This window comes from Synchiropus splendidus, chromosome 1 (assembly GCF_027744825.2).
Source record: "Synchiropus splendidus isolate RoL2022-P1 chromosome 1, RoL_Sspl_1.0, whole genome shotgun sequence".
Classification (NCBI taxonomy): Eukaryota; Metazoa; Chordata; class Actinopteri; order Syngnathiformes; family Callionymidae; genus Synchiropus; species Synchiropus splendidus.
The window spans coordinates 19,576,146-19,596,376 of record NC_071334.1 but is presented as its reverse complement, the minus strand read 5'-3'; the positions used below and the strand labels follow the sequence as shown (position 1 = coordinate 19,596,376).

At 41.0% G+C, this 20,231-nt stretch overlaps 1 protein-coding gene across 3 annotated transcripts; it reads right to left on the bottom strand.

Annotated features, from left to right (window-relative positions):
- Nucleotides 1-54: 54 nt before the first annotated feature.
- slc1a7b (solute carrier family 1 member 7b) lies at nucleotides 55-18,368 on the bottom strand. 3 transcript variants are annotated; one of them, XM_053862541.1, is made up of 11 exons: nucleotides 18,016-18,368; nucleotides 10,954-11,033; nucleotides 8,277-8,492; nucleotides 7,619-7,661; nucleotides 7,312-7,543; nucleotides 7,147-7,246; nucleotides 5,876-6,109; nucleotides 5,442-5,636; nucleotides 2,320-2,454; nucleotides 2,160-2,259; nucleotides 57-2,096 (listed from the first exon to the last, which is right to left on the bottom strand). In XM_053862541.1, the coding sequence occupies exons 1-11, from the start codon at nucleotides 18,154-18,156 to the stop codon at nucleotides 1,851-1,853; spliced, it is 1,722 nt and encodes a 573-aa protein (XP_053718516.1). In that variant the 5' UTR covers nucleotides 18,157-18,368; the 3' UTR covers nucleotides 57-1,850. The 3 variants fall into 3 exon arrangements, with proteins under 3 accessions (XP_053718508.1, XP_053718499.1, XP_053718516.1); XM_053862533.1 differs by having other exon boundaries at nucleotides 55-2,259; XM_053862524.1 differs by having other exon boundaries at nucleotides 56-2,096; nucleotides 7,312-7,661.
- Nucleotides 18,369-20,231: the final 1,863 nt, after the last annotated feature.

Sequence of the window (20,231 nt, the reverse complement as noted above, 5' to 3'; positions counted from 1 at the left end):
TTTACACACCTCGACTTCAACGCTAAACACAAAAGAGTGACAAGCTAGAAATATGGCTATAACACCCTTTTGGTGCATTTTGCCCACTTATCCACAAGTATTCCCACATATGCTACAATGTGTTGAAGGAATCCACCCGCCTTGTTCACAACATTCCTGAATTATACTCAATACCAAAACATTGGTAATAATGTAAAAACATCAAGAACAAGTTAAAAACGAATAACCCAGTGCCTTTCCTGTATTGGGGGCTCAGAATATTCAAGTGAAAAGAAAACCATCAGTGACACGTTTCTTCCCGAGAGTAACACTTTATTACTTCTGGAACCATTTAAATACTTTCCGCACATTTGGTCTGAGGTCTATAAGTATGACACTTTCATAATGTGTCTTGAGTGGTTACATAATTTCCAAAGTGCCGTTTTGAAATACAATTTATTAGTCTGAAAAGCCATATTCATAGCGTGAAGACAGTCTGTTCACATACAAAGCAGCAGTTTTTGGAGATCTCACCAGGCTGCATCAGTCGTGATACACATAAGATGTTGGGCCCTCTCAAAAGCAGTAGTTCGACTATGACACTCATTCAGAGTCAGAGTTCACCTCAGTTGAGGTTGAGACTACACTGCGCCTTGGCTGCCACAAAGAAACATACATAGCCTTACATTCACCTGGCAAGGCTTCACTGAACGGTACAGGGCTTGGCCTTCCATTCATAAATCCTCCAAAAAATTGTTTCATATTTCAAATTTTACATAATCAGCTGCTTTTTTATAAATGATCACAAAGACACGGGTTGGTTCAAGCACTCGCACCAATAGCCAATGTGTTCTGCTCTGACTGGATTCCGGTGACCTCTAAGAACTGCAGTTGAACAGCAGTCTTCCCATCTGGTCTTGGCTCTGCATGTTGACCAAATTCCCACGTAACCCATTCAGTCCCAATTACTTTTCTATATCCAGCCCCGCGAGCCCAATACGTTAAAAAAAAACAAAAACAAATCCAAACAAATGCAGTTACTTCCCAAGGATGTGATAGTTTCCCCTTCAGATGAATGTTTGCAGACGACCAATCTAGTGATGCTACTCACGACTTGGGGAATATTAGTGGACTTCAATACAAGAGTGGCTGAAAGCTCAGTAACCCAGTAGATACCAGGTGCAGGGTGGAAAGGGTTGAATTCTGAACTTGAATATCCGCCAGTGAAAGAAAACAAGATCAAAGTAAAGGCACAAACAAAACGTTTCCACTCGATTCAAATTTAGTTTCCCATCTGTTTGTTTCTTCATTAATTGACATGAAAGCTAGATTTTATCAATATTCCTCTTTATTTTTCCTGCCTGAATAATCATATAATAATAATAACAATAATTTACTTGAAACGCCACTGCTGCTTTGTCTATCAAGGTCCACCAACCTTCTGTCACATTTTCTGTTTCAACTAAGCAATTTTTTAATTTTTATTATTTCAGAAACATTATTGCAGATCAAGTTTCAAATCTGCACACCACTCATTTCCTTCCCTCAGATGAGCACCACCAGTCGAGTTAAGGCAAGAATACACAAAAGGACTTTTCACTTTGCCTTCGCCAGTCTCCTGCGCTGACAAGGTCGCGACCTCACACAACACTTCTCAGGAACTAGATAAAACAGCCAATAAACCGTAAAAAAACAGTAAATAAAAATCAGTTCATCTTGCGAATTCATAACGATGCTACTCAGCGTCTTTGTCGTTGGTCTTTGTTTACATATATGTGCACTTCAACTTCAGAGGAGCTTGGCACTCAGACCAGTACAGGTCACCTCTGCAGAGCCCGGTGAGTGTCTCAGTCCATACCACCTCCTGAAGGCTATACGTTAGTCTCAATGCCATTCATGTCAACAGTGCATGTCTCTTTGCTCTTCTTCGTGTGTCTTGGAGGGACGGTGGGTTTCTTTCGCTCCCCTGGCGGCCTCACTCCTTCCTCCAGCTGCATGAGTCGGGCCACCTCAGGAGGAACCAGTTCATGTTTCAAACGAAAGTTGCCATTGTTGTTGTGACAGTTCATGAGCGGAGGGGTGCTCATCACTGGTTTGGTCTCACAGATTAAGGGCACCTGACAGAAAGGAAGCAAAGAATTACAATACAATTCAGGGGTCAGTATTCCTTCCATCCTCACCCCATCCCCTTCTTTCATGAAGTCTTTCCTGCAGATGTGAGCCATGATGCCCGTGGCCAAAGCATCGCCCATGACGTTCACCATGGTGCGGAATCTATCTCTGCAGGATGAGGACATGAATGAGGTGCTACCAACCAAACGATTACTTTCTTCTACTTACAAAGCCCAGTCTACTGCGATGATTAGAGAGATGTCATCAGTCGGCAGACCAACAGATGTCAGCACGATCACCATGGTGACCAGTCCAGCCTGTGGAATCCCAGCAGCACCGATGCTCGCTGCAGTGGCGGTGATGCTAGGGGCACAGTTGTGAGGAAATTGAAATCTTCATGGGCTTTAAAAAGGTTTCAGCATGTACGTATAAGGCTGAACAAAAGGCTGCTGAGCAAATTTACACCAAATTCAGCGTTCATATTATGCAGCCCACAAGTGATCAAAATGCATATTAATAAAGGTCATGTTGCTATCAGGACTCACAAAGGTCACAGTATCGAAGCTTTGCTGTTAGGCGAAAATGTTGATGCAGAGTCAAGGAAATTCAAGGAACAACACATTCTCACTCCAATGGCGTAATATACAGACAATTGTCAAATGGACTTTTTGTGTCCGACATTATGTCGGCGGTCCGCATTATACTAGAACATTATTTCAAGACCACATCAAACAAACAAGAACAAGAACTCTTCATCTCAACTTAATCTGAGTGATTGGAAAGGAGCAGAGAAAAGAACACATCTGATCATTTCTGCCCCTTTTTCTGTATTTTTCTTTCCCAGACAGATTGTTAGATTTCTGTTTTTCTGAAAGAGTCCATTTTGATTTCCAGAGTCTCGTAAGCAGAGTAGGCGTAGATACAGTAAGTAAGTAAGAGCACAGTTGCGGATCACGTTCAGAAAATTAATGAATCATTTATCTTTTTTGACCGTCTCATTACACCTTCAGCAGAACAATGAAAAACATGCAATGAAAAATGGAGGAGGGCAACATCAAGTGTCAAACTTAATCACTCTCAGGGCCAAACTTATTAAAAATCAATGTTGAGGGACGGAAAATAGAAAAATCATTCTATTGGAGAGTTCATAACTGGCTCAGGAAATAAACGTCTAGGCAGATATGAAATCAGTCTTCCTTTCAATAATCCATTGCTGATGTGGTTAAGTTATGACTTGTGCTCCTCATAACACAACAGTCTACCGTTTATTCCCTCCGAGGACGCAGACATACACATCCCTTTCCCCATCTTTCATTGAATCCCGCCCTCCTGCATGGGACAGTTGTTGAGTTCTCTGAGCAACAGTGAAATCACATTGCTCAGCATGTATCATTGCAAAATGGATTGTGTGCGTATTGTAAAGCCTAAGATGAACATCCACCATCAAGGTTAGTGAAAGGTTTTCAGGGGTAGAACATGATGATTGTACACAAAATTGGGGTAATTACAAGAGTTATTTATCTTGAGTCTTGACAGTGAGTCTCAACAAAATGGTCCGTGGTTGGCGTGTGATTGTCAGGTTGCTGGTTCAATCTTAGCTCCTGATGTGTTTGTGTCCTCATGTCCTTGAGCAAGACGCTTGACCCAGATTTGCTTCAGTTCAGATGGCACGCTGCGTCGCGGCCAACTGCCGTCAGTGAGTGATTGTGAGTGTCAGTGGTTGACCATATGTAAAATGCAATGGAAAGTGCTACACAAGTAAGAGCCATTCACCATTTAAACCTTAAATTCATTTAGCTGAGGACTAACAATGAGACCAAGTTTGTCAAAAACCCTGGTAAAAACATACACTTTGCTATTTGGACCCAGAAATAACAAGCTCCCTTATTCACAATCGTAATTCCTATGGTTTGTGTCTAAATGTCAGCAGGTTAGAGTGGACTCTGTTTGCGATCATTCATTTCAATTATTAACTTGCTTTATAAATGGAAAAAACATTAGAACAGCATGAATAGATAGCATTTTCAAGTTTTCAAACATTTCAGATTTTGTGTACAGCACAATTAATACACAGTTTATAGAACCTTGTCGAGACCTATTTAAGGAAAGTGTTTATCAACAACAAAGGCCAAAGATTTCATCTGCTTATGTTATTGGATATAAATCCATACAGCAACTGTAGATTGAAATCATCCGCTTATCCTGACGAGAAACATTAAACCACAACGATATTCTAGTCACGCTACCGCTGCAGCTTTGACCTTAACCTCCCTCTCTGGCATGATGCTCATCCTCACCACACATCAGGACCAGCATGTAGCTCCTGCTGCACAATATTGCTAACATTACAAGTGACTCTTCTCTGGCACTGAAAAATTGCATTCTGAGACGCCCTGGAGGCCTCGGGTCAAACTGAAAAACCTCTTTCTATCTTTCTTTCTATTTTAGCCATATCAGACAGTTTAATAGAGAACATGAAATGCTTTTGTTCACTATGACCTTTAGAACTGCCCCTGGTTCGAGATTGAACAGTGGTTGACGCCAGTTTTCCAGTCACACATAAACACGTTTTCCTTTGCCCACTTAAAGACAGAAGCTGTCCTCGGCCATGCAGACCTCTGTGATTTGTCTTTAATATCCCTGTCTGTGCATTCACACCAGTACGAGGGTCGTCTCCGTCTGGAGGAGGTGAAAATAGGTCAGACAGATTATGTGCTTTATATTTGAGGATGTAGTAGACAGACTTCAAGAACAGAACTATCTGGGTCTATGTCCACTTGCTTGAGCAGAACCGCTGGATCGCTGGACCTGCTTCCATCAGCCGCATTACTTGCCATCGAGTCCCTCCCAGTCACTCCCTGTCAAGTGACGATTGACCTTCAGCCCCCTTCATGACCTTGCTCCACTTCCATTTTGACACCTCGCAAAATGCTGATATGAATGAAGCCCAACCTATTCAACGGGCATGTGCCTGTTTTAGCTCATAGTATTGTTCTTTGATACTTCACCTCACTAACTGATCTGATCACCGTATTTAGGCTGTAGTTACTCAAAACTACACACGTTAGTAACCACACGCTTCTCTTCATCCACCATTGCAGAGGAATAATGCTGTGCCCACTGTTCTCAAGCCCTTCCAGATGAGTGAAGACTTCAGAAGAACCTTAAAGGAGCGACGATGATCCAGTTTATCATCGTAACAAATCTCACAAGGCTGTGATATAATGCAAAAAATCAGTGTGAAGGATTTATACTGCTTGATATTATTGCTCACAAATCCCAGTGATGGTGGACGGTTAGCATGCTGATGAGCTTAGAAGCACAGATGGTCTCCTGCACAGTCCACTGACCTGATGGTGATGATCTGGCCAAAGTCCAGCTCATAATTATTCACTTGTGCGATGAATATTGCAGCCACTGCCTCGTACAGAGCCGTGCCGTCCATGTTGATGGTGGCACCCACCGGGAGCACGAAGCGGATGATGCGGCGGTCGATGTGGTTGTTCTCGAGGAGGCACTTGAAGGTGATAGGCAACGTGGCAGAGCTGGAGGAAGAGATGCGACGTCAACACATTTGGGCGCTCGCAGCATGGCTACATTAACCTGCTCTGTTTGAAGAACAGCAACAAGTGTGATCTTGGTGCATCTCTGGAAGGCTTGTTAAACAACCATGCTAATAATTCTGTAAGTGAACTTTACATCTCAGTGAACCTAAGTCACACTAACCAGAAAGAATACACTTTCTGGTTGACAATTTCAAATCTGTATTGTACTGTACTTTCACCTGGATGAGGTTGCCAGGGCAATGAGCAGCGCCTGCAGGATTCCCCGGATGTAGACGATGGGGCTTTTCTTGGTGATGAAGAAGTACATGGCAGGCAGGATGAAGAGGCCATGGAGGACGAGTCCAAACACCACGGTGACGGCGTAGAACCCCAGTTTCTTCCCCATGGCTGAGGGATCGCTCATCTCCAGAATTTTACCAGCAACCAGAAACACAATGCCAAATGGGAAGTACCTGAGGGGAGATTTATAAGATCATGCTTTATATTAGATATGATAAGTCATGAATTTCTCTTTGCTTTTCCAAGTGATTTGCATGAACCTGATGGAGTGGAAAGCCAAAATGCCATGATGTGCCAGATGGATTTGGTTTCCACTTTTCACATTAATGTTTGCAATTGAAAAACATTATCCCACAGATAGAAAGTCCTGAATTCATGAGCCAGGCTCAGTCTGAACATACTGCTGTGTGAATTTCACATCTGCTCAGCTGTCTGCTGTGTGTGTGTATGTATGGCGCATACACAGCCGTCTATTTCAGATCCTCTTAGCTTGCGCCGCTATTTTTAATGTGATAATGTTGCGATTTAATGATGTGATGACTTTCGAATTTGAAGCGATGATGTGAGCACATTTTGTCAAACTCAAACAGTGCTGGCAGAAGCAAGGGGCATGTTATAGTCATTTCAATTGAACTTCCAATACGTTTAGGGTACGCTGCCAGACAGACGTTTGGTCTCACTCATGGTCAGCTGTATACCAACCTGAAAAACTGCACAACACAGCCCCATTAAAAACAGAAATAATCACAAATGGAGCCTGATAAGACTCATCAGTCATTGAAAGAAGATCAAGGGTTTGCAGTTCTGCAAACCAAGCAAAGGGTGGCTACATTCAGAACGCTAAAAAAAAAAAAAAAAAACTTATTTAACAATATTTGAACTTAGTTAATTCAGAATATCTTGCTTCACATGTTGGATGTCTTCATTACGTAGAATGTTTGCATGTGTCCAATGTGTGTCAGGATGTAGGAAACATGCGTATGGGAATGACAGAGAATTGACAGAGACAAAAGACTTCTATCAATTAGTTTTCTGATCAAACATGTCCAAAATATCTGGTCTCAATCGTCTTTAGAGACTAAATCTCTATCATTCTATCATTCATATCAAGATTCGTGACACAAATCTACCAAGGTTTTTGAGACGCCACCCATTTATCCACCGCACCATCCGCATTCATGAGAACAACATCTTCAGAATAATGAACTACCAAATGACGATGGCAACTATTCTGAGGACGGCCTCGTTGAGACTCTGGCAGAAGTTGACCAAGGCGCTTCCGTTTGGACCCATCCGCCCCAGCATGATACCTGCAACATCAGGTGGGAGTGTTAAACGTCAACATTTTAGGATTTCATCATTTTTGTTTTCATACCCATCGTGGAAGAGAAGATGACTATTCCAAGAACATTCATCCCGTCACTGGTTCCCTCTCGAGTGCGGACAAGAACATCTGGTGGTGGAGTCAGGTCCAGAGCAAAGTTCTGAATGTCCGTCCCGTTGTCATCCTGGATACCATAGATGAGCGCTCTTCGAGTGGATGACTCAGACTGAGCCTGACTCAGTGTTGGCTTGGTTTTCACGATGTACTCGCTACTGGTTCGATACTGCAAACATACATCATTTTGAGAATGAAGAAGGTGTGTCCTGATAGTATTACACATAATTCTCAGGGCTCTCACCTGTTGGAACGTGGCCTGGACGAGATTAGCAGGGAACATGTTGCTGCAAGACACACGTTTATCAATGAAATAGTACATATACAGTCAAAAAATTATATATAGAGTTAAGAGTAGTGATGTTGAATGACTATACATGGGGCACATAATGCATTTTACTTTCCTTATTTGATATTATTTACAAATAAATGTACATAAAGCTTCATCTCTCCTGGGTGTCTCTCAGGTCACCAATGTTGCTAACATCCAATTTAAAGTGCTAGAACCTGATAAAGTTAACAATCATCCCGAGATCTCAACATTTTCAGTGCAAAATTTACTAAGAGAGACACTTTTTGGTCATTACACATCCAACTTTTTGCCAGCGATGGAAAGATCAACAATCGGTATTGATATCTAATGCTCACTCAAGAGCATAGCCACCAGTTTAGACTTGAATTCATCAACCTTTGAGCGTATAACAATGAACATTTCATGCTGACCATTTGCTACCTTTAAGTCCAATTGTAAAACACTTTACAAGTGTAGCTGTAAGTGAAGATCATGCTGCAGCTTTTTTATCAGAATGCGAGAAACAAAAAAAAACATTCATGTCTGAAATATGCCACAACAACATAACAGTCAGGTACCATCACTCATAACAAGGTCTTGAGAATCTCACCGGATGAGGTCCAGCAGAGCATCAGCTGAACTCATGAAAGGCTTCCCACTGTCTTCTGAGTCTTCCTTCTGGGCAGCACCGCCCGGATGTATGATGGAGACCATGATGATTCCCACTACAACCGCCACAAAGGTGGTCCACAGGTAGTAAGACACAGTGATCAGACCCAGGCGGCTGGAGCACTTGGCATCGAGGGCAGCAAGTCCTGACATCAGACTAGAGGAGAGATAACCACATGATTGTTCATTCATGACACAACAGCATGTGGCATGATACATAAGAGGACAGACCTAAACCTAGATTTGTTTCTTCAGCGATTTTACCATGGGTACTATTAATGACCCACAGGTCAAAAGCTTTTCCCCAAATTATAGTTCCATAATGTGCTGCAATAGATGGAAAACTCGCATTATTTAATAATACAAGAGAAGAAGGATTACCTCATCAAAAACCCTGTTTGACCTGGTAGTTTTCTGTCAAACTCCATTTCTATTATTTTATTGTCAAATAAAGTAAGACAGACACTTACAGCTTCACCACTTTATCAATCCAACACTCATTTTAAGCACTGAAATGACCTTCATCATAATTCTGTAGCCACAATATGAGCTTTACTTGTCAGTTGGCAAGCGCCCTCTGGTTCATTTCAAGTTTAAAGTCTCTGTGTCTAACCTGTTTGCAGGGTATTTAATCTCCTCTCTGTTTGGAACAAAATCAATCGGTGACCCGATGATACTCTACAGTCACTGCACTTTCGTGAGATTTGTTGTTCAGGACAAAACACGATTACAAAACAAGACCTGAAATGTACTTGGAAACAAAACAGGACACACATCTGTTCAGGTTTTGTTACTGCCGACATGGGTTGGATCTGAAATGTTCAAAGAAAAACTCTTTAAAGAGAAGCTCAGCAAAATTGCCAAGTGACCATCAAACTCTTAACATGTTCCATGAACACAACATGCAAAAATACGAGATTTAAACAAAAATGGCGCCACTATTTCTCTCATCAATAGATCAAAACAAAAGAAAAGTCGAAAACCATCACATTTTTAAAGCCTATAAGCATTGTGATTCTGATCCAATGCTATTGTCTGACCTTTATTTTATCAGATGTTTTTAATAGGGCTGGGCAAATCAATGCATTGGTGTATTAATGCCTACAATAATTTTGCAGAACGTTAACACAGTTTTCAAAAGTTGATGACCTCAAACAACAAGGCGAGATGGACCAGCAGCGTGAAATGGAGGCAGGTAGTAGACGAATTGCATGAAAATTCTGGCCGTTAATTTGCTTTTTATTGCATAACCACAATTCTCGCAATTCAGCAAAATCAGCAACCAGAAATCACAACAGCCCATTTAAAATTCGTCATGATAGAAGTTCTGGGTGAACACAGAATTTGCAGACAGTGGCAATGTTTGATCTTCTCAACAATGAGCAAATATGTCTATCAATACAACAGTGTTGAAGCAGCTGCCTTCAGGCTGTTGTCAATACTTGTCAGCGTGATCCACTCAACATGCGGCACTGTGTTGCACTGTACACTGTGTAGAACACTTCTCAACATCCGAAATTGTTGGAACCATGTAAATGGATTACAAGTGGACCATTTTTTGAAATTGTCAAACTGAAAGATTCGAAGCCAAAATATATCAGCTGTGTGTATCTGGAAGCTGCATAGCATGAAGAGAAACCTTATAGCTGAATAGTTATCTCAGCTTTGTTCAGACGTGTAAGTCAACTTCAGCATTCAAAACACATGAGCACGTAATAAGTATTATCTTAGCATGTGTGCTTATTTGACTAACTAACCCTGTCAAACTGTTGACCAGATCAAAATGTTCAGCTTCAGAATGGAGGCACAGCGAGGTTTTTTCTTGGTTTGATCTCAAATAAAGAGTCTGTGTGGTTCAGGTAACCCCTCAGAATTACACACTTCTGTGGGAGCAAGAGACCTCACCACAGCCATCAACACTACCAGCTACCAGCAGAAACTGGCAAAAATGCTCTCATGAGATTAAGATTTTTGTGTCAAAATTCTTTATTTAATTGCTGTGATTTCTTTTGCAGTAATAAAAATGTGTGCGTCTCTAGGACAAGTAGACATATGCTACTGTTCTCTGCTTTACAATCTTGGTCTCACCCCCCACATTAGTCTTGGTCCTGACAGCAACGCTACCAACAGATCATTTATTGCCTTAGCCAGCCTCAGTGCTGTTGCTAACAGTGGTGTATGACTGAGAGCCGGTTCTAAGGTAGAATTCAAATATAAGCAAGTGGGCGGTTCCATGGAACCTCAGTGGAATCAGGCAATTGTAATAGCATTCCACTGTTAATCCCATTTGAGCTTTATTGGTCAGATTCCAAACCCTCTATAACAATAACACCTGTTTTGATTAGGCAGAATTCTATAAAAACAAGAAAAACACTCAGAGAGCACGAACCTCCACCAAGCAGCTTCAGTCCAAGCTGGACACAAGTATACAAGTATATGTGGAAAAAAATCCTGGAATAGTCCCAATCTTCCACCCATTTCCTGAAAATGTGATCTAAATATGTTCATAACTTTTTAAGTTATTTTGAACTCAGACAAGAGCTGTCGAAAACATAACCTCCTTGGCGGAGGTAGTTCTATCATTTCAAAGCACATATTCTTGAGGCAGAGGTCAGTACCTGGACACCACCAGCGGGAGAATCAGCATCTTCAACATCCTCATCAGCAGTTCGCCAGGGAACTGGAAGTACATGACTTCCTGTGGGAAGAAAAAAAATGCAATTGAGCGACTGCATCAGTGTAACCAGCCTCCAACACGAACAGCAAATGCCAAAGTTATGAGAGGTTAAAGTGTGCTGTTGAACATCTAAAGTTTCTTGTTACTACCTCAGTGATGTACTGGTAACTTGTGATCTACAAACTGATCAGGGTTTTTCAAATGTGATGAAGGTGAACTGAACCAAAAATGAAAGACATTGTAAAATGGTTGTAAACCATCGTATAGTGCTGTGCACATGAGCACATGGCAAAGACATGCCATGCAACCTATGAGTGGAAATGCGAAATGACAAAGATGAGGATCTTAGAACTGAAGTCTTTTAAACAAACTTGACTACACCATCATTTGTAAAATTGAGTCTCCAATTAGTCGGGGATGAAACAAAGATTGGTTTCCGCAATTTGTCTTGCAGTATCGTGAGCTTAGTTTATCTGCATGATGCATTTCAACAGAACTGTATTTAACTGAAGACAGCAAAAACTGTGCTTATAAGTCCAGTCCAATGGACTGACAGGACCTGGTCTTCCAAACCATTTTCTTGGACCTCTACTTCTACTACATTCAACGCTGCACACTCCTCAGCAAGGAAAGTCACTCTTACTGTAGTAATCCCGCACGTCACTAATAGTTGCTATATGAACTCATAAACTATGAACTCATTTGCTTAATGTCCTCGCACAGTGGTTCAGCCTCTGACTGCAGAATGGGAATGCTATCGTGCTTTACGCAGAACTGCTAAACAGGTTGAAACAAGTCATAAACCTCGCCAAGATGCTTTGGAAAATCAGCAGATTCAGCAACAAAGTCACCCAGTTGGCAACACTGGACCCATCACATGCGACTGGGGTATTTGATCAATATAATAGTTATAATTTCCAATAGTTGAACTAATGTAAATTCTGTTTTGTCAAGAGGATGATTGATTGACTGGGATGACAGTGTACTTTTACATGACAACAGAGCAGCTCATTTAATTATAATTTTTCTCCAGTCTTGTGTTATTAGGAATTCATTTGTTATGAATTGTTACTCCATTACAGAACACACATACACAATCACGAACACACATTCGTGTGTATATATATATATATATATATATATATATATATATATATATATATATATATATATATATATATATATATATATATATATATATATATATATAGTGTGTGTGTGTGTGTTTTGCTTTTTCTTCTGATTGCATTTTCACATCCTCTCTAATCTGATGGCATTTGGGGCTGCCGGCTGTGCAGACACCAGCGCAGCCTCCAAAGTTACGACTGAAACAGATGTCACGCAGATTGGTGCTGGAGATATTTGGGTGACAGTTGGGCAGATGTTGGGCAGTTCTCACAGGGTTCAGTATCCGCTGGTGGACAGATGTTCACCATTCTGCTGTGTGTCATCCCTTCACTCACAAGCTCAACTTTGCTGCCCGTCAACAAGGTCAGGAATCAGAACACTCATTCAATTCAATTATATTGTTATTATTATATTTGAAAGACAATTCACCCAGAGCCATCTTTATTCTCACATCTCACACACTAAAGAGAAGCTTCGCTTCAAAATATAAAATTCCTCATCTACTCATCATTCTCCCCTATCAGTCCATTGATCTTCCCATCCATCCATTGAAGTTCTGTCAGATATTCCAAGCAAAGGGACTCATTGATCCAACCATCTTTCCATCCATTTTTCATCTATTCAACTATCAATGCATCCATTCATCTACCTATAAATCAACATGCAACCATCTATCAGTCCTAATAAAGCATCAGCATCAAAATACTTGTGCCTCCCTCCATCCAACCTTTGCCGTTAAGACACATTGACTGCTCCAATAATCTTTTTAAAATTATTGAATACATAGATTTTGTCCATACGTACAGGAACATGGAAAAACATGAAATGGAAACAAAACAAAATGTATGTGGATAAATTCCAGCGTTACAATTATCAGGTAGACTGACAGGGCTCATGGACTTCTATACAACAATAAAAATAATAATATTGCAGCTCATAAATGTGGTATATAAATGGTATAAATGGTAGCAAGCATAGATGATGGGAAATACGTTATGGCGCAAGTCAAAACACAGTGACTGGACTCGCTGAATGGTGAGGCGAGAGCGTAATGACAGCTAAAGAGCTTTTCTAGTTGAGCATTACGCAGTGAGAGCTTAGCATGCTGCATTAGAGCAGGATCAGCAATCGCGTCCAGCCAGAGAAACAGAGAATCTTGCTTCTGCTCATCTGCCCAGTGTGTGTGCATGAGTGTGTGTGAGACCCTTCGTCAAGTCATTTTGCATTTTACTATCTCACTATCACTGAAGTTTTGTCATGTTATGCTTATGAGGTGAGAATTATATTTCTTAGTGTATCTCCATTTCTCAGTAAGGGCTTCCACAGTTAGCCTCCTCTACCATAATCTACTTTGATCATGCACCATACTCCATTCATCCTTTTCATGTTCTTACCAACAAATCCATGACCTTCATTGGTTGACATCCTCTTCTTCTTTTGCTGGTCACTCATTCGAACGTTCCTTGTCCAACACGCTCCACATCACTCCTCTTCACGTGTCAATAGCCTCTGTGTCTGACTGACCTCACTGACCTTTCCTAACTTTTCTACATGAGCCGTCCTTCTGACCTTTTTAATCTTGTCTGTTCCTGGTCTCTCACAATGAAAACCTGAGCATCTTCAACTCTGCGTCATGTCTAAATTTAATGCCATGTTCTCCCCTCCCCTTCACTACACACAGTAATACTTCACAATAGCTACTGCTGTTTGAGCATTTGTATGCTGCTTATGTTGAGGGTTTAAAACATTGAATATAATGTTCAGCTACAGGACTGACGCTTTCCCTCAGTTAACTTTATTTCGCTGTAATTTGCAGAGTGGATAGTTGACATTTCCCCAGGTACATTCTGGGTATCAACCGTCCTCCCGCTCATGTCATCAACCAACCATGTGTATTATTTTTTCCTTGAAAATGCACTCATGATAAATGAATGTAAAACATCTGACTGAAGCGACAAAGCTCAAAGTAAAGGAGAAGAAGGAGCAAGACAGTGAAGTTTAGAAATCGGGCACGTTTCATTCATTCCAACTCTGATGCTTCCAGACCAGGTACAATCCCTACATTAATATAATGTGTGAGTTAGTTGCATTGCACAATGTTGATACGGTAGCCTTTGAATTTTTCTCAAAGTTATTAGGCCTCAATCATTGATTTGTTCCTCCGCTGTCAGCACGTCTCCATCCATTCCAACGCCTGAACGCTCCATCTGTTTTCATCTCTGTCCATCAGCCTTGGTGACTGACTTCAAATACTTGTACCCTTCTCGCCAGCTCACGTCTCCACTTCTCCACCTCCTCTTTGTTGGGTGTGACATATAGTAGGAATTGACATTCTTCAATCAATATACGTGGCTCTCTGGCTTATTGCTGCAATTTTACCTTGTTAGGAGGCTGTTTACTGTCCACCATTGTGGCATTACATCTCCATTAATGCTGCTTAGGTGGACAGCGCCGTCAAGTTTCTGACTTGTACTCTCGTAGTGATGTGAGGAGAGTCACATCTCAGATCATTTTAAGCTTGTTTTATTCAGTTCAGCTATTGAGCCAGATCGAGTGTGACTGCTGTCCCTCATTGTTGCCTTTTTAGATACAGTATGATCTGAGAAGACCTTCTCAGGCATTGAAAATTGCTATGCTATTGAATCCAATTCCAAATGAGCAGGACATCTCTAGGGCAGCATGGGTTGAAAAACTTAACTGAAGACACACTGCTCTGCCTCCTTCAAATGTTCTACATATGACAATATGTACACAACTCAAAACTGGAATTAATGCTGCGTGATGTTCTGCTTGTTTGTGTTTGTGGTTTAAAAGATATGTACCAGTTTTGTCTTGATTTTACTTTTCAAATGGATTTAAATGTGAAAGATTTTCAGTCATGTCGTGGTCAGAAACTGTCATTAAGCACTGTTTGTTCAAGCAAGGTTATTCTGTCTGTACTGGTATACTGGTAACTGTATGGTTAATTTACCTTAATCTCACCCTCCTGACAGACACACACAATTAGACCCTCTGAATCTCGAGTCATTGTCCCACTGTCAAACATCGGCAGACGTGTTTTGTAATCTGATGCACAATTACAAAAAGCAATAATTTGATTGGATTGTAATCCTCTATTGTGAGGCGCATGCTATTTTTAGCCTTTTTTGTGGTGGACAGACAAGGCTGCTTTTTGTTTATGGAGCCGGTCCACAAAGCTGCTTGGTGGCTGTATTTAGCGCAGCGTACGGCTGTATTTACTGTCAGATTTCAGCTTGTTCTGAGCCTGGATTTGTGGATGGATGTTTGCCACACAAGCACTGAACAACAATTTGCTGGATGCTCTAGTGGGACAAGCTGTGAGTCCTTCAATCTGCACACATTTACAGGACAGGGAAACCCAGAATGTTTGAGAATCCTTTCCACTTTTGAGGACAGAGGTGGAAAAAGGTTTTTGGGCGCCCCATGCATTCTACTGCATGCTAATGGCAGGACTACTAAATTCTAGATCATTGATGTCATGGTTTATTTATTTTTTGTTCAGTTTTTAACACATTCTCAGTTTTATTTGTTGACTTAGATGCCAACAATGTTGCAAACTGCCAAAATGAAATGAATTTTGGTTTGCATTTGTTTGTCTTTATAATACAGCCACACATTTTGAAACAGTTTGAAATAATATTTGACACTGTCAAATTCTAGTTATGTCTGAAAACGTTTTTCCGCCACTGTATAAATGACTACATCCTCTTGTAACACTTGTCAATCAGGTTTTCGACACAATAAATTAAAAATGTTTTCCTCTGAATGAATACACTCAATATGTTAAATTAAGAGTTATCAACAGTGTGAGCACATAAAATGCCTCTCTTACATGTGTTGAAGTGAAAAAGAACAACGTCCATCCATTTCCAAGTTATTTGTAACAAATATGGCGTTTGTGGGGGTAGGGACGAAAGGTCTATTTTGGACTTTTTTTTTTTCAAATACAACAGTTTTTCTTTCTAAAGATTCACCATTCTTTAAACACACGCGCACACAGGTTTGTCGCACTATCTTTGTGGAATCCCCTTGTTGACATCATGCTTTCCCCAGCCACTCACCCTTAACCTAACCATCCAAAACAAATGGTTATCCTTATCCTATAACACACTTTGTTGTTGTGAAGACTTCATCCTCAAATTGTGGCCTAACCTTGTGCGTCCACTAAGGCATAAGGTCCCCACAAGGAGGAGTTTTCCCCAAAATTGGTCCTCAATAGGATAGGTGTGCTTAAACACACACATACACACACACAGACTGCACACAGTTTCACAGATATGACTTTATGACAGTTTTTATTAAATGAAAAATCCACTCATGACTGTTCAATTATCTTATTCTTCTTAGTATTCTACCAGAACATTTACATACTGTGAATCCATAAGATCCATAAGCAAGCCATTTTTTGAAAAGTTTGGCAGTCGTGTATTTTTTGTGAAAAATACAATTATTTATAGTGTTAAGAGTCAATTTTGCTTTGCAGTAATTTATATTTATATTTATATTTATATTTATATTTATATTTTAGCGGTAAAAAATGGTCATGAGTTTCATTGGACTTTCTAGATCGCCGACCAAGTCTTGAACAAGATGATTGATTTTCACACAGTTTTTGACTCCTTATTAATGTGATGGTAGGTCATTGACATAAAGAGGGCTTCTCAGAGGTTGCAAACAAACCCAGCGCTTTATGCTGAATTTTTCCTATACACAGTTGGCACTTCTTCTGGCTACTTAGGGTAAGAAGTTGGGTACACAGACAATCACCCACACTTGCAGACAACTGGGACCCTCAATTGACCTCTGTATGCTTGTGGACTGTGGGAGGAAATCTGAGCTCATAGCTCACATAAATGACGCTACTACTAATAGTCATTACAACTCTTGTCAATATTCTCCCAGGTAATGGAGTCAAAAAAGATCCAGACTCAAGCAAAATAAGAGTCTTCTCACTATTGAACACACCTCTATATGTTTTTCTCTTCCACAGATCTTCTGGTTTCGAAACATATTTTGATTCCTGAATCTATGAGAGAGCAACCGTTAGCTAGTATCTGGTTCAAACTGGCCAGAGCTGATGCACAAATCTGTGTCGTTCCAGGGGCATGTAATCAGAGTTTAAGGTCTGTGCCAGCCAATCAAATTTTGTTTCTTTGAGCGTCACTTATGTGTGTCATTTCCTGGCATCACCGGGGACTTGTTAATACTGCTGTGGCTCTGAGCGAGTTAGTGAGTAGGTCAAAGACAGCAGTGAGCAAACGGAATCACTGCACAATAGCATGCAGTTATGCTTTGCTACCATTGCTGCTTTGAAAACAAAGGCAAAAAGGGAGGATACAAACAATGACTTGTCAGAAAAGTTGCCATTTCCAAGAGGTGATGCTTTGTACGATCAACACTCATAGTACCCGATATATGAATTATCAGGTTATCAGAAATTACTATTAAAAACTTAAGTCTGCTTTGTGATTATACTTTCAGTGTTAGCTGTAGGGGCTGAGGAGAGGAACATCGTGGATTTCCTGAGGACATTGTCACACCCTAAAACGGACTGGTCAGGTCCCATGATGGCTTTGATTTGAACAACTACAAGAAGAGGTACAGGTGGAAATCTCTTATTAAGTAAAACTTGTTTTTGTACGGACACCTGAAAACTGGTTACAGAACACCCAGTTAAAACAAATGACTATCATTACATCTTCGTTACACCTTACTTTATCAAGTGTGGACTCGTGAACTTCATGTCCGGTATTGACTAAGTGTACTGTCCCAACTTTCACCCAAACTCCATAAACTGACGGAGCCATTGAGTTAAGCCTTCAGGTAGAGGACACATTGAAAGTGATGGACCCACCTGCTCCGTAAGTCGCCGCGTCCTCAAGAAAAATCCCAAAAGACATCCGATGACCACGGCCAACACCGACATGATGAGGAGCCCATTCTGTTTGCAGACATTCTTCACCCTTCCCCACACTGCGTCCAGAGCCACGGCCATCCTAAGTCACCTGTCCTGGGTCCTACCAGCAACCCATATATGTCCCAAATCCAAAACAATAAAACCCCAATGGGGGGCTTCAAATGGTGGCAAAAAGAAGTCCTCAAGGAAAAATAGTGCTCCAGGATTGGAAGGGATGCTGCACTAAGTATGTAATCCCTGGTGTGTTATCGCACCTTCTGCTTCAGCATCCCTCCTGTCCTCTTGCTGCGGCAATCTGCACTCAGCTTAGGCGAGCCGCTCGGTTTCCCAACATCCCCTCCCACACTGCTCCACCCATCAGCAGCAGGATGGACACAGTCAGGAGGGACAGAACATCTGGCGGTCCTGTCGCTGGGGTTAACATCTGCAATCCTGTTACAGTTCCTCTGTATTAAACGGGTCTCAGGACACTAGACCCCTGGGCTAGTGGGCCAAGTTAGGCAGCCACCACTAAACCAGAACTGTTGTGGCTGGCGGAACCGTGACAGAGAAGACCTCCATGTTTGAAGTCATAGCTACTTCTGTGATTGAAATCATATACAGATGAATTGGAATCATAGTTTACAATTGTCCTGTATAACTGGATGGAAGCACTTCAGGCTGGCCAAAGCCACAAAATGCCTCATTGGGAGTAACTCATATGGACAGCTAGCAAAACAAGACTACTCTCTTGAAATGACTACACCCGCTTTTTTGCTTTGACTCGCAACTGTTGGATTTTCTTCAAGGGCTGTGCAGTCCCAACATGGAACACATTGGGGCTTCATTCAGACAAATGTAGTTCATGGTGTTTAAAAGATCACCTTCTGCTGCAGGCCAGAGCCATGGTGTGCATGTGGTCTTTCGACCTCTGCTGGATTTCATTCAGTAATGTATGGGGAAATGTTTTTTATCAGAACAACGGGGGATTATCAGAAATCCCTTTTCAGCTGTCTCAGGTTAAAATCCTGCTCAGCCTGGCAGGCCTGGACAAGTGGTTGACAATTAATTCATTAGAGAATGAATTCAAGAAAATCAGCACAGCAGGGTTATTTATATCGATGATGATCACCACAGTGACATTATGTTCTGTCAACAGTTGGAAGGCTGCAGCAAGATGTTCCTCAGTGGAGAGGAGGATGGCTGATTTATTTGTTTCCCTAAGGGAGAACTTTTAATCTTTTGTGGGACAAAATGATTCAGGACGCTCTGTCCTTCACTATCCTTGTGATGTTTGCGACCGACAGGTCTAGTCTGTCTATATGGTGCACTTTCATTTATTATATGCTTTCACGAAATATCATCCATAACTGTGGCTGGGGTTGTTAAGCAATGAGAGTTTAGTCAGGCCTGAGTTGACGGTGCCCTGCTTTGTTGTGACTGCAGAATCCCTTGACTCTTGGTGTCTCTGGGAGCATAAACTTAGTGTAATTGCAAATATTGCTAACAGAGTGGTGCATGCTCGGTGTGTGTTCAGTTAGATGTGCTCAAATTTAGATGTTCTTTCCCCGTACTCTCTTGCAAATAAATAAATATAAAATAAATAAAGATAAACTTAAAGGTGTAAATGCTTTAATATAGCCACTTGTGATTTTTTTATATGAATTTTTGCTGATGTAATTTGTCTTTGAAAACTTGTGACAGCTTGCATGAATGAAGTGCAGGCTGCATGTGGTGGTGTATGTGTGCCAGTTGGATATGTGTGAGTAAAGCATGTGCTCGTGCAAGGATCACATGTTTTGCCAGACTCCACAGTCACTAATCGCTTTTCCTTTTGCCAATATTTCCACTCTATCTGGTTTCATCAGGCCGGGATTACACAGGATTAGACAACATCCCAGGAGCTGACATGCATTCATTCATTAAAATTCTAAAAATTTCTCACACTCCTAAAACAACCTCATTGCTCTCCCCCTTGAAAAAAAAGTGTTTTAATGGTATACACACACACACACACACACACACACACACACACACACACACACACACACACACACACACACACATATATATATATATATATATATATATATATACGCACACACACACGTATACCATTAAACCATCAGATTTTTCCTTTGTTTCCTTTTGTTTTTTGTTTTTAACTGAAGCAT